Source organism: Puma concolor, chromosome B1 (assembly GCF_028749965.1).
Source record: "Puma concolor isolate L17-30 chromosome B1, mPumCon1.1.hap2, whole genome shotgun sequence".
NCBI classification, from domain to species: domain Eukaryota; kingdom Metazoa; phylum Chordata; class Mammalia; order Carnivora; family Felidae; genus Puma; species Puma concolor.
The window spans coordinates 106,631,154-106,646,243 of record NC_141670.1 but is presented as its reverse complement, the minus strand read 5'-3'; the positions used below and the strand labels follow the sequence as shown (position 1 = coordinate 106,646,243).

Here is a 15,090-nt window from a genome sequence, read left to right as displayed (position 1 = left end):
AAACATTGTAACTATTTCATTTCTTCAAACTTGTCAAGTATTTTTTAAGCTTATTTATTTATATATATGTATTTATATGTGTGTGCGTGTGTGTGTGTGTGTGTATTTATTAGAGAGAGAGAGAGCATGTGTGCATGCACCAGTGGGGGAGGGGCAGCGAGAGAGAGAATTCCAAGCAGGCTCTGCACCGTTAGCACAGAGCCTGACATGGGGCTTGAACCCATGAACTGTGAGATCATGATCTGAGCAGAAGGCAGACACTTAATCACTGAGGCACCCAGGTGTCCCAACCTTGCCAGGTATTTTAATAAGCTCTACACCCAATGTGGAGCTTGAGCTCAGGACCCCAAGATTGAGTCCCATGCTCTGCTGATGAGCCAGCCAGGCACACCCCTCACCAGGTATTTTTCCTGACACGTTCATCCCATTCCCATATCCAGATCTTGCTCATCACGCCATGACCCCCTCAAGCACCATCACTGTTAGAAACTGCTTTCCTAAATTTCATTAATCTTTCTTGCTCTTTGCTTTGAAACTTGTAACAAACATAGTCTGTACAGCATAAATCACTACCTAGTATGTGAAACATAGTGTTGGCTGTTTTTTCACAAGTCATTTTCCCCAATGGAGACCATGCTTCTGCAGACAAGAAAAATTCTTAATACTACTTCTGTGGTGTCTCCTGCACCTAATACAGCACTAAGCCCAAAGTGAGTGTTCAACAAATTCCCGATGACTGATTGCAGAATAACCAATTAATCAGTATCTTTGGGTGGGTTCAGATTTAATATCTACCATAGTGGCTTTTTTTATCCTATGTTAGGATGGTATGATTATATTTTCTTAGTATTAAGTACAAAAGACATTAAATGCAGCTAATGTATAGATAATTATAATCATATTAATAATAATGTGTAACTTTATAAATTATGACATTAGAATAAAGTAGAAGTGTCGAATTAACTTCTAAGGTTAATATGCCATTGTATTCAACTGATTCTACAAATAGTCATTGGGTGCTTACCCTGTGCCTGGCACTAGGGGCTCAATGATAGACAAAAGAGGCCTTATCTCCACTCTCTTAGGGTCTACAGTTAGACAAGGGAGACTGACTTTAAACAACATTTTAATTACAATAGTTGTCAAGAATTGCAAAGAAGATATCATTTCTACAATGGCCATGTGTAACTGCTGGTCTTACCAAGTTTGGAGGGTCAGCTCCATCTGAGAAGATTTCACAGGGGAACTGTGTGGAGGGGCTTAGTTTTCCACATGTACCTGTCTTCCCCACCTGGCGATGCCCCACAAGTGAAGGGCTCAGGAGAAGCTGCTACAGCGTCATCCCATGCAAAAGGAGTGACAGCAACATTGCAGCCCATTCTGAGATTTTCATAGCTAACAGACATACAGAGAATGGGAAGTAGTTGTTGGTGGGTGAGGTTGCAGCAGGAACAGTAACTTTTAAGAGTCTATGCTAGAGACCAAATTCAGCCACAGCAAAATGAGATACGCTGTCAAAAAGGTTTAGATGAAACTTAGAGAACCTTAACGTATCCATTTAAATATCTTGGACCAAATCCTACCCTCAGAGCCATACACTGGAATACCGTTGGCTTCAGGAGGAAACCTGAAGAGGCTAATGGAAAAGAGATGTCTTTCAGTATTTCCTATTTGCTAATGGAGAAGGTAGCTTTGATAGGTTCCTCATACCCATCCTACATACTGAGAGCAAATACTCCTCACCACTTTGCCTCATCACAGATGAGATTAGTATGAGTTACATGCCTTCACTTCTGACAATAAGAACAAACTAGGAAACACTGCTATCTGAAATGCAAAATGTGGTAATACATTTTGTATCTATTCAAAAACACTCCACAGCTAAGATTGAAATGGAGGCATAGAAAGATGTGAGATTTTGTATACTGCTGTTATACTCCAGAATATTATATTATTTATAAGTATGTACATAGCTTTTAAAGTGCAATTACTTTTCAAAATGAAATAACTACAATTACAATGGAAACTCTCAGTGGTCCTGGTAATTTTGATCTGCTTAAATTATACCTACATCTACACTAGAATGTTTAAAAGAGCAGAATGTTATCCTTTACATTAGGCTTATTTTCAAGCATGCCAGATCACTTGATGGCATTTTACTTGGCAGACCCACATGTTCTGCTCCTTCTTTCTTTGCAGTGTCCCTCAGACTTGTCCCTTCCCACGTTCTTCCTGACCTATGATCACTAACAGTGGCTGGCTTATGAGAAATGAGCCTGCACTGGCTTGCCAGCCTTGACTCTGACAGTGCTCTAGGATGTCTTCCATGTATTGATTATCAGTTCATTTTCCGGAAAAATCTCACGCTTCTCATGTTATTCTCCAAATCAGGAAAGTATAAAGGTTCCATGTGGGTTTTCTCAACCATGAATTTCTGCACTATCAAATCTCTCCATAATCTGAGTTACCTATACTCTGTGAAAATGTATTTTTTAGGTATTTCATACCATTGCCTTCCACTCCTCATCAGTATTCCTTGCCCAGTATGGTTCTCACTCCTGCCTCTATAAAGTTTCCTCTATCTCAGATGCCTACTTTTATTACCCTCCTCCTTCAAGGCTCTACCCAAATCCTATGTCCCCTTGATACAGACTTCCCCACTTGCCATGGTCTCTTTTCTTGTCTCATTACAGTCATTTGTCTCTAATCAGCAACCATATATTATTGTCATGCTAGTCACTGTATCTATAATTTTGGATGCTTTAAAAATTCACTATGTTGACCATTTATGTTTTAAATAGAAAGATAGTTACCCCATAAATATTTGAATGAATGACAGAGGTACCCTAAACATTTGAATGAATAATTACAATATATAATTTACAGGATAAATATCCTATTATAAGTATCCTATTTATCCTACAAACATCCTACAGTTATACTCCAGAATGTATTATTCATAAAGATAAACATATATTATTCAAAGTACTGTTCGCTGCTAATTTCATGGGTGAATATCACAGGATCTTAGAGCCAGAATGTTCTTGGTGATCATTTATTCTAACCTTATCATTTTACTTAGAAGGTACTGGGGCCAAAGTGACACAATTAATAAGAGGTAGAGGTGCAGTGAACCCTTTCAGCCTGCCTTATGGATAGTACCTTTCTTAATCTTTTTTTTTTTTTTTTGTATTCTATGATATTTCCAGGACCATAAGACTCTAATAAACTTCTGCTCTAAGAAGCCCTCATTTTTCTTTCTTGTTATTTTTCAAAAGCTACTACATTTTTCTAAGATTAGTAAGACTTTAAAGGGATTTGAAACTATAGCATGACAAGGTATTTCATGAAGTTTTAGTTATTTTCATTGATTAAAAAAAACACTTATATAGTACTTTTCTCATGTAATTAATGAGCTCTTTTCCAAAAATCAGAATCTAATGTCTTAATTGGAGCACTTAATGAAATATGTCCAAACTTCTTTGAATTTTCAGTATATGTAGTTAAATACATATGCAGTGTGTGTGCATTACATGATGTGGCAGTGTGTGGCTCCAGTGACCTCTTTGGGGTCTTAGTTATATATTACAGAGTTTGATGCAAAGCTCAATGAATAAAAGGAAATTTCTTGTTAGCCCAGTGTATTTTCTATACAAAGGATAGAGATAGTGTGTTCAGTGGAGCCCTTTTCCTGTTTCTGTCCCTCCCATGTCCTCATCCAGATCTGGGCAAAAGAAAAAGAGGTTTTCGTGCTAACCATACACTATGGGAGAAACAAAAAGGCTTTCTTACCAACCATACACCAGTCCATCTGCCTAACAGCTTGCCATTTGTGCCAATCAGCAGGACAAAACCTTGCTCACTTAATGCTGCAGAATGAATGTATGATATCCTATTCTATTTTATTCTGCTTTTCAGACTATATTTTCTGTGAGTCCTGATCAAGTGATACAAATGCGCTGCAATGGTGACATAAACTATCGACTGAGACTGGAAAAGTAGCTGAACACCATCTTTTCTTCTTTTTTATGGTGCTTCTATTGGAACAGTCTGAGGAAAGCATATACAGCATGAGTTTTATCATGAAGCTTCACAGACACTTTCAAAGGACCGTTATTCTGCTTGCCACATTTTGTATGGTGAGCATTATTATTTCTGCATATTACCTGTACAGTGGCTACAAACAGGAAAATGAACCCTCTGAGCTAATGTCAGAAGTAGACTGTGGGGACTTCCAGCACCCACCATACAGGCTCATGGAAGTCAAGACAATGAAGCTTTCTGATGCCCCGAAGACAGACCCCACAGTCCTGGTGTTTGTGGAGAGCCAATACTCATCACTTGGTCAAGACATAATTATGATTCTAGAATCCAGTAGATTCCAGTATCACATTGAAATTGCTCCTGGAAAGGGGGATCTCCCAGCACTTATAGAAAAAGCGAAAGGCAAATATATTCTCGTTATTTATGAGAATATATTAAAGTATATAAACATGGACTCTTGGAACCGAAGCCTGTTAGATAAATACTGTGTGGAATATGGTGTGGGTGTCATTGGATTCCACAAAACTAGTGAGAAGAGCTCACAGAGCTTTCAGTTAAAAGGTTTCCCTTTTTCCATATACGGAAATCTTGCAGTAAAAGATTGTTGTATTAATCCTCATTCTCCATTGCTTCGTGTGACCAAATCTTCCAAACTTGAAAAAGGTTCTTTACCTGGAACTGACTGGACAGTGTTCCAGATTAATCACTCAGCCTACCAACCGGTAATATTTGCCAAAGTAAAGACCCCAGAAAACCTTTCTCCTCCTATCTCTAAAGGTGCTTTTTATGCCACTGTCATACATGACTTGGGACTTCATGATGGAATTCAAAGAGTTTTTTTTGGCAACAACTTGAACTTTTGGTTGCACAAGCTCATCTTCATAGATGCTGTCTCCTTCTTGTCAGGAAACAGGCTGACACTGTCCTTGGACAGGTATATTCTTGTGGATATTGATGATATTTTTGTGGGAAAAGAGGGGACAAGAATGAACACCAATGACGTTAAGGTAAGGCTTTTTATCTCAAAGTTTCAAAGTTTAGGTTATCTCTCAGTAGGTTTACCAACTGTCTTGGATTTTCTGGGGCTATGGGATTTCCCAGGACGTGGGATTTTCATTTTATTGGAATGTCTTAGGCAAACTGGGATGAATTGTCTACCCTCAGCTATATTTGAGATATAGGGCTATTTCTCTCTGAATTAAGAAAAATGAAAGCTGTGCTAAAGGATTGAGTGTGGCAGGATCCTGAAGTGTTTTTCTATGTGTATGTAAAACTAGAGTAAAAACCAATTTGTTTACTTAACTTTCCAGAAACTATCTACCTTAGAAAACTCTTACTAAGACTTTAGTTCATTTAAATATGAAATCAAAGTGAATTTGTTTTAATGAAAATAAATACTCCCACAAATTTTCAAGAATTAAATATCTCATAAGTAGCAAGTTCAGATATTTTTGGAAGTCAAATGTGCAACTCATTTTCTCTTATATTTTTTTGAAACTGAAAATCAGCACTACTAAATATGGAGAGCTATGAATATACAAGCTTACTTATTCGTATATAAACATAAGGATTTAAATTAAGTTTCAGAATTCATTGAACACTTCTGGTACATATATGAAGCCCATTATGCTTCATTTAAATGCTATTCAATTTTTTTATTGTGTAAAACTACTGCCCTTAAATAGAAGACACTTATTTGAAGATAGTTGATTGTGAATGAATTGTGTTATATAAACAATGGGTTGTTTAATGTTAATAAAATTTAAAATGAAAATAATCTACACTTATCTTACTTTCCCACTCAAAATACTATAGGTTTCTATCTTCCTTGTACTGCATAATGATTTCTCATAAAAGTAAAAGGAGAGATTTTGATACATATTTTTTAAAATTCTGTACATCTTTGACCTTCTGGTAAAATACAAAGGACTAAATCAGATGGAAAAAAAATCTTGAAAACTGCATTCTTTTCTATAGACACTATACATCTGGCAAATAATAGTAATGTTCATCACACTAGTTAAATGAGCTAAGAATACCAGAGGGACCATTAAATGTTACAAGAGTGTGTGAAAACTGAAAAGAAAAAAATCCATATTTTTAACAATATTTTAGACTCTTCTTTTTAACTCAATAAAAATGAATTAATAAAGAAGTTGTACCTAAGTTTTCATTAAGTCTTATGAAATATGCTTTGAAAATTGTAGCTAAATTAAAACCAAGTTAGTAGTTTAAACATTATGCACTTGAAAATTACAAACAGTATATAATTCTCTTCCAATATTTTCATTTCAAAATATTATGATAAAAAATGTTTTTAAAGTTTTATTTCTGAAGTATAATTCTTTAAAACTGGCAAGATATGTTCTTATGCCATTTAAACATGTGCTAGATAAATCTCTGAGTTTTATATGCAAACCTACTATATGCCTAAAGTTATACAAAATATAAAACGCCTTTAGTACTCTCAAGGTTAAGCCATTTTTAAGGGGTATAAAAAATTAAACACATTACAATTGAACACATTTAATAAGAATTCAGCATGTACAAAATATTTAATGAATTTCTCATTTATGTGGGGATATATTTTCTAACCAATCTGAAGGCTTAAAGGAAAGTATATTTAGAATTATTTGAGCTTTTAAACTACTTGTAAGTTATATCTGTGATTGAGCATCAAAACATTAATTCATTGTATGCAGTTACCCTGAGAGTCTAAACATTTTTTCTTTCTTTCTTTCTTTCTTTCTTTCTTTCTTTCTTTCTTTCTTTCTTTCTTTCTTTCTTTCTTTCTTTCTTTCTTTTTCTTCCTTCCTTCCTTCCTTCCTTCCTTCCTTCCTTCCTTCCTTCCTTCCTTCCTTTCTTTCATTTATTCATTCTGTAACTAGTTATTAAGCATATACTACATGTGAAGTATTTTTGATAATATGTAGGTAGAATCATAAGCCATAGCCCCATTCCTTTAGAAGGGGGGGGGGGGCGCGCCTGGGTGGCTTAGTCGGTTAAGCATCCGACTTCGGCTCAGGTCACGATCTCGCGGTCCGTGAATTCGAGCCCCGCGTCGGGCTCTGGGCTGATGGCTCGGAGCCTGGAGCCTGCTTCCGATTCTGTGTCTCCCTCTCTCTCTGCCCCTCCCCCGTTCATGCTCTGTCTCTCTCTGTCTCAAAAATAAATAAAAACGTTAAAAAAATTTTTTTTTTTAAAAAGAAGAGAGGGTGGGGGAAGGATAGTAATAAAGCCCAGAAAGCACATAGTTTTTGATTGGGTTGACCATCTACCTGCTCAGTAACTGATTGGGCCATACCACATGCCAGGCACAGAGGCACACACTGGGGATACAAAGGTAAATAAGCATTACTCCTCTCTTAAGAAGTTTATAGTCTTGGGGGTGGGTGTGGGGCGCTGATAAGTAGGTAATAGTTTGCTTGTGGTAAATACAATAGTAAAGGTGTCTACATGGGTTTATATAAGTAATGCTGTGGGAAACACTATACTATGTGCTATGTACCTGAAACTATTAAGTTCTATTACGTAGGATTTTGAGGCAAGGCTAGAGCAATATGATGATTTGGGAGGCTATAGCAGTGATATTTCAGACAAAAGGAAATTTCTTGAAACTAGGAAATGATAAAGAATGGAGAGAGAAGGACCAATTGAACTATTTAGGAGGTAAAATTGAACAACTTACTGGATCAGTGGAGATGAAAAAGAATATAATCAAGGATAACATTAAAATTTTTAGCACAGGTGAATTATAGTTGGTTATTACAATGACAAAGAGGAGAGAGCAAGAAGATCATAGTGAAGGTAATTAAAAGGCCATATTAAAAATGCTACATTATCGAAGTGCCTCTGAGATATACAGGTACAGATGTTTAGCAGGTAGTTGGCTCAAAAGAGAAGTCTGGATAGCAAGTATAGTTTCTATCTAGGGAAGGGCTCAAAGCATGAAAGTATGTGAGATCATCCAGGGAAAGGGTTTATAGAATAATAAGGGAAGAAGACTGAGTATGGAATCTTAAGAAAAAGCATCTTTTAGAAAACAAGTGGAGAGAGATGATCTCATTAATCAGAGTCAAAAAGAATAGTATCAGAGACTAAGAAACCATGATGTTATACAGTAGTCCTCCCTTATCTATGGTTTTGTTTTCCATAGTTTTAGATACCAGCAGTCAACCATGGTCAGGAAGCAGATGATCCTCCTGACTCAAGGTCATGAGGTCAGTAATAGCCTAACATACATCACAATGCCTACGTCGTTCACCTCACTTCATCTCCTTGCTAGGCATTTTGTCATCTCACATCATCACAAGAAGGATGAGGACAGTACAATAAGATATTTTGAGAGAGAGAGAGAGAGAGAGAGAGAGAGAGAGAGAGAGAGAGAGACCACATTCACCTAACTTTTATTGCAGTATATTTTTATAATTATTCTATTGTATTATTGTTGTTAATCTTTTCCTGTGCCTAATTTATAAATTAGATTTTATCATAGGGATGTATGTATACGAAAAAAAATAGATAGGGTTTGGTACTATCTGCAATTTCAGGCATCCACTGTTGGTTTTGGAATGTGTCCCCCATGGGTAAGGTGGACTGCTGTATAAGCCTTGGGGATAAAGAACTTCAAGGAGGGTGCGATCAGCAGTATAAAATCCAGCAGCAGAGGCCACTGAGGTAAGGACTGGCAAGTCTCCTTGGTAAAAGATGAAGGTTATTGGAGATTCTGGCAAACTCCAGGGGAATGCAACCATTGAGGCAGAGGCATAGTTGCAGCAAGTTCAGGAGTAAATTGGAGCGTTAAGACATGGAGAAGAGTGTGGAATACTCAGTGGAGAAATTTTGATGTGAAGGCAAGAAGAGAAATTAGATGGAGGGAGAACTGGAGTTAGGGTGACCAACCATCCTGGTTTCCCTGGACTGAGAGCATTCAGTGCTAATACTGAGTCCCAGGCAAACTGGGATGATAGGTCTCCCTAACTAACTCGGGTAAGGGAGACTTTACCATACCTTTTTTCCTACGAAGAGAGATCAAAGAGCATCTGATCTAGGAAAAGGTTGTGGATATGGTAATTAAAAGTATGTAATTAATAGAAATATTTTTAATCAAGTTCTTTTATTTCATATTACCACTTATGAAAAGTATTCTATTTTCCCTATTTGAATTATTAGGAAAATTGAAAGGAATGTGAGAAAATTAAAGGTGACATGATATGTTTTCTGCAAAATTAGAAGGATGGTGTATAGCACATACATTTTAATTATTATACTAATCATTTCAAAAGTGTTATTTTTTTTCGTTATGTGGAACCAAAAACAAAATGTGTTTCCTTATTGAATTGGAAAATTAGAATTAGCAATGTAATATCAGTCTTTACCTATTTACGTGCTAAATAATACAAGCACTTTATAAAGAGCCTCAAAGTGATAAAAGAAACTGAAATGGCACAAAATAAATGACTCTTCATGAGGAAGAAAAAAATGCAGACCTAAGGTGTTGTCCTTATTAGTTGCAGAATTGATAAGCTCCAAGCCATAGCCCTTAAAGAATGAAGGAACATATAGTTTACATAATTAATACGTTCTTCAAAAGTGTCGATACTAATTTCAGTCCCATTGAAGTCAGAAAAAGGGGTGTGTGTGTGTTTTATTGAACTGTGTGGACAAGACTTGTCTCAAATTCACCATGGACTAGTTTTGTGATATTCCTAGCTGCTAGTGTTCTAGGACCTGTCCTTAGACTTCCTGAGACCAAGTATGCAGAAAGGGTTTTGGCTAGGGAAAGTGGTGTATAAATAGATGTTTCTACCATAAAAGCATTTTAAAGCTATAGATGAAAGCACAGCTTGACCAAGTGAACATTAACAATTCACATTCTCCCTTAGAAGAAGAGTGAATTCACTCTTGGCCTAAGATCCATTATACCTTTAGACTTAGACCACAGCCTATAACATTTCACCGCTAAGACTATTGCGAAGTAGAAGAGGGAAGGGGGCCTTTCAAAGTATTACTGAACTCTCTGCAGCTATACTCTCAACAAACCAAAGAGCTATACAGCACTCTCTTCCTCCTGTGTTTCAGCCTCCTCCTATTAAGGTAAGCACACGTTGTCTTTTTGACAAACTTTCTAACATCCATGAGAAAATGAGGAACCAGCCCAGGCATATCAGCACACTAGAGGTGCCTATAGTGTGACTGGAGGCACTCAGCACCCCCTTCCACCTCCACGGTACCCCCAGTCTTTTCCACTAGTCTCTTATGTGTCCAACCTTAATTTGGCTGTTGTAGATTGCCCCTTAAAAAATCTACTAAAAGTGGCCTTAAGAGAGGGCAGTTCTTAAATCTTTAATACAATGTCATCAGTGACTTTATCATTATTTTCCTCAGTAACTAAAGATCCCAGAGTGCCTAGGGAAAAGAAAGTGCTGAAAATAGAAGTAAGAAAAGCCATAAAAGTCTGAGAAATAAGTGGTATCAGGCTCAGAAGACAGACTTGGCTGACTTCTCAGTGTTGCTAGGGGCCGACCCCTGGAGGCTGTAATTGGAGTGTAAAGGTGATCTCTATGCTGTCTGACTTCACTCTCATAAGAATATTCCCTACCCCAGCTAAAGTAAACCCAGAGGCTTCATAAAATCATTGAAAAAGAATCTAACATACCAAATGTCTGGGGGTGGGGGGGAGGCAACTGCAATCAATTATCCTGTCATACATAAAAATAGAAAGGAAACAAAAATTTCTCCAGATAGTTCACTATTTATAGTGCTCTGAATGGATGTCAGAACCGACATAGCACCAATCCCCCCTCTCCTGGACTCTCATATTTCTCTAATTCCTTTCTATTTTCTCTTATGTTCCTTATCTTTTATTTGCTGATTTTCATTCTAATTGCAATTTGCTCTGTTGTCTGCTTGAAACTAAAAATACTTTAAATTTGCCAGAATCACTTTATTGGATATAATATTGCTTGTGTACTTGACAAAAACAAATATTTTCCAGTTAAAGTATATCTATTAGTTCAACCTTGTTACCTGTGTTGTTCAAATCTTCTGTATTCTTACTGTTCTCATCTTTTTCTGGAGGTTGGGGAAGGAACAGGGTGTACTACTTGATGTTACCAAAGGAGGTGTGTTTAATTCTTCAACTCTGATAGTGGATTGTAAATATTTCCTTGTGTTTCTGTCAATTATCACCTTATATATTTTAAAGCTATGTTATTTAAGTGTATATATACATATATGCACATTTATATTTACATAATATTTATACATTAGTTTAATATTTTATCATTCTGTCGTTACCTTAATACTGACATAACTTTTTGGGGTTTACTATTTGAAAATTATACATTATCTCCTTTTTATATTTGTTCTCTCTTCTCTGTCTTTATATTATAAATTAGTTTAAAAAACAACTTGTCAATTAATTTTCTTTTTATCTACTTTGTCAGTATTTGTCTTTTAGTTAACAAGATCAATCTACATACACTTAATTTGTGTATGGATTAATTTGAGCTATCTTAGTTTGTGCTTTATATTTGTCCCACTTGTTCTGTTTCTTCTTTTTCTCCTTTGTTTTTTATTGCCTTTATTATCAATTTCCTTCTTTTTTCTACCCACTCCTGATTTGAAATGTATATATTTTATTTCTGTTCTTCTATTAGTTTCTCCAGACATTTAAACATATGTGCTAAACAAATGCTAATATTAACCAGTTATCTCCACACCTCAGTCAAAAGTACTTTATCAAAGTACTTTATCTCCAATCATGTCTACCCTACTCTGGCTGATGAGCCATTATTACTTGTTTTGGACATTAACTGTATTGTTGTTTAATCCTAGACTTTAGACATTATTATTGTTACCACCATGGAAATTTTATTAGTTTGGCCTACTCCTTTTCGGGAGAGAAGGCAGAATGGGACCATTAACATAGAAATTAGATCATGTCCTTCTGCTCAGAACCCTCCAGTGACTTCTAATCTTACCCACACTTAAAGCCTAAATTCTCACAATCTTTTATAGCCTCTCACTCTGCTGTAACTTCTGTAGCCTCCTTGCTGTTCCCAGCTCCTGCTTCGCGGTTTTGCACTCACTATTCTTTCTGCCTAAAATGGTTTTCTCCAAAATCGGTGCATGGCTCTCTTTCTCACTTCCTTGGGTTTACTCAATGTTACTTTCTCAGTGAAGTATTCTCTGACCATTCTTTTTAAAATGGCAACCCCTAAACCTCCCCATCTTTTCCTGCTAATTTTTCTCCGTAGAACTTACGATCACACTCATGTGCTCACCAAGATCTCACACAGGCTCACCAGGACAACTGTGTATCTCTTCCCCTGTGACATAGCCAGCAGTTGGAAATTTGGCATGGAGGTAGCATTTATACCGCAGAAATTGGCAAATGTACAGATTCAGGCTTTTTTTTTTTTCCCTAAAGAGCCAGTTAGTAAAGGTTTAACAACATACTACTACTACTACTGAATATACCGTATATATTTAGTTATTCATGTTGGTTTGTGACTTTGGCTACTAAAATATAAGCTCCATGAGGGTAAGATTTTCTCATCTGTTCTGTTCACTGAGGTATTCCCTTAATTGTGCCTGGGTCAGTATATATTTGTTGAATGAATGAATCTCATTCTTCTTGAAGCACATCCTTTAGAACTTCTTTTAAGTCAATTTATTTAGATTTAGAGTTGATTCATGGTAAACGCTCTCAGATATTTTTATGGAATGTAAATGCCTTTATTCAGCCTCGTCTTTGAAAAATAGTTTTCTTGAGTTTATAATGCTTAGTTAACAGTTCCTTCATATTTGACCCTTATGGCTCATCCTAGGAAGATTAGGGATCCCTAGAAGTCACCTGAATGCATATGCTAGTGGAATATGTCAGAATCCACTGGTCCCTAATTATTTTACAATTGTCAAAAACTTAGGCAATTTGGGACTGTTCTTATGAATGTATATGAAGTATTTCTTTCTTTTTTAGTTTGGTGGAAAACATTTATAAGTTTGATATAATGTGATTTATCATATACAGGAAAATATATCACTCTCAACATTATTATCGAACTCTAATAGCCATAGTGTGCTAGCAGTTATACAAATAATTATCTGGAAATAGTTTTTGGCAATACTGTAACATAAGGAAATAAGATAATAGTTTAGGCAAAGGGAAAAACTATTTCATATCCATTATCAACATACACTTAATACATTTTGTTAAACTTGTTAAATTGTGAGATTGAATATATTTCTATTACTATTAATATTAAGGAGTTATTTGTTGCCCACTAACATTCTAAAGCAATGAGTTCTAAATCATTTAAAGGAGACAAATACTATTGCTGAACACCACATGAATGTATAAACAGAATATTGGTGACTAGTTACATTTTTAAAGGCCTGATACCACGAGTCCTTTCCAAGCATGACAAAGAGCAGAGCCATCATACATGGTACTAGAGCTCAACGGGGCAATGGCAGCTCCACACACTAGACCAGCAGATTAGAAGGTAAAATCTCTGAGTAAAGACCTAGATTCTGGAGAGATTCAATTCAGTTCAGAAAATTATTAACATCTATCCTGTCAAAGTGCTGTGATAGGGATTTCAAGGGCAACATTGATGAATAATGAAAGAAACATTCTTTTATAAAGGAAGTAAGAAAACAAAGAAGATTTTGCTATTTACCAGTTACTGGGTTGTGTCCTTCTCTGGACTGAGAGTTGAGTTATTAGAGTTTTAATTTTTTTAATATTCCATAATTCTAAGAAGTAAATCAAAATATAAAGGGATCTTCTTTTGTATTTCTGTGATGATGGCTTATAATGTTAGGCCTATGAAAGATGCAGTTATTTTATAATGATTTGCTTAGGGTACTTCTCTACTCCCCAGACAGGTAATACTTGTTGAGTTCATACATTGTTTTAAGTATTTTACACTTGTTGTCATTTCACACTCACAAAAATCCTATAAAACAATGACTATAAGTACCATCACTTTATATAAAGAAACAGATTCATATATTATGACTAACTTGCCTAAGATCTTACAATTAGCAAGTGGCAGTTCCAGAATACAAAATGCAGGTCTACCTGGCTCCAAAGGCTGAGCTTTTCCACTTCGTGTTGCTTCCCAGCTGTGTCCTAACACAGTACTGATGTCCATATCAAATCCTTCCTTCCAAATTCTACTTTATAGTAAATTATATCCATGACAAGTCTGTTATAGCCTAATGGGCCATATCTGAAACTTTGCTGTGGATTTAATTATAAATGTGGAACAAAACTTAGTATCAACCACTTCTTGGAAGGCCTTGGCCTTTATAACTGCAATAATATGGATAAGGTAGAATTTACTTTAAGATTTGAGTTAACAGTATCCTCTTTCTAGGTATTTTTGCCTGCAATTCTGGTAACTGTTACCAGTTTAGCAGTTTATAGTGAATTAGGGTGGCATAGTGACAGATATTTTTGGTACTAGATTAATTAAATAACAGAAATTGTCCATAATTTAGATAATTTAACTTTTTTCGCTCTGTATGTACTCAGATTTTACAGTCCCTATAATGTTTTAATATGCTTTACACAGGCCTTTTAGCATTTTTTTAAGTGCACAAAAGAAAAAACAAAAGAAAAGATGAAGAAAATTCTGGTATATTGTCTCAGTCTCTGAGAAACATGAACCAATAGCTAAAACACTTTTTTTATTCTTAACTTTTATAGGCCATTTCTGCATAATGCAACTGTAGCCTGGGATACTAAAGAGATTTTAAAATCATAATGTTGATATAAAATAAATTATTAGATATACTTGACAATTTATGGACTGTTTATAGACAAAGGAAATGTCATCAACTTATTTTATTAAACTTCTAAGTGGACTAAATTTTTAAGAGTATTAAAATTTACTGATTTGGTTCATGTTGGAATTTTACCTTAAAAGATTAGGTACTTTTTCATTTTCATCTTAAATTACAATGATTACAAATAATATTAGTAATTAATTACACCAATTACTAAAAATCTGTGTATTTGTTTTCTATTGC

At 35.6% G+C, this 15,090-nt stretch overlaps 1 protein-coding gene across 2 annotated transcripts in view; it reads left to right on the top strand.

Annotated features, from left to right (window-relative positions):
* The window catches only part of LOC112858150 (bifunctional heparan sulfate N-deacetylase/N-sulfotransferase 3), a 194,865-nt gene that overhangs the window by 8,896 nt on the left and 170,879 nt on the right, over nt 1–15,090 (top strand). For both annotated transcript variants that reach the window (XM_086704318.1, XM_086704320.1), the window contains exon 2: nt 3,919–5,051. In XM_086704318.1, the coding sequence (XP_086560444.1) occupies nt 4,029–5,051 (1,023 nt within the window). In that variant the 5' untranslated portion in view covers nt 3,919–4,028. The remainder of the gene's footprint in view (nt 1–3,918; nt 5,052–15,090) is intronic.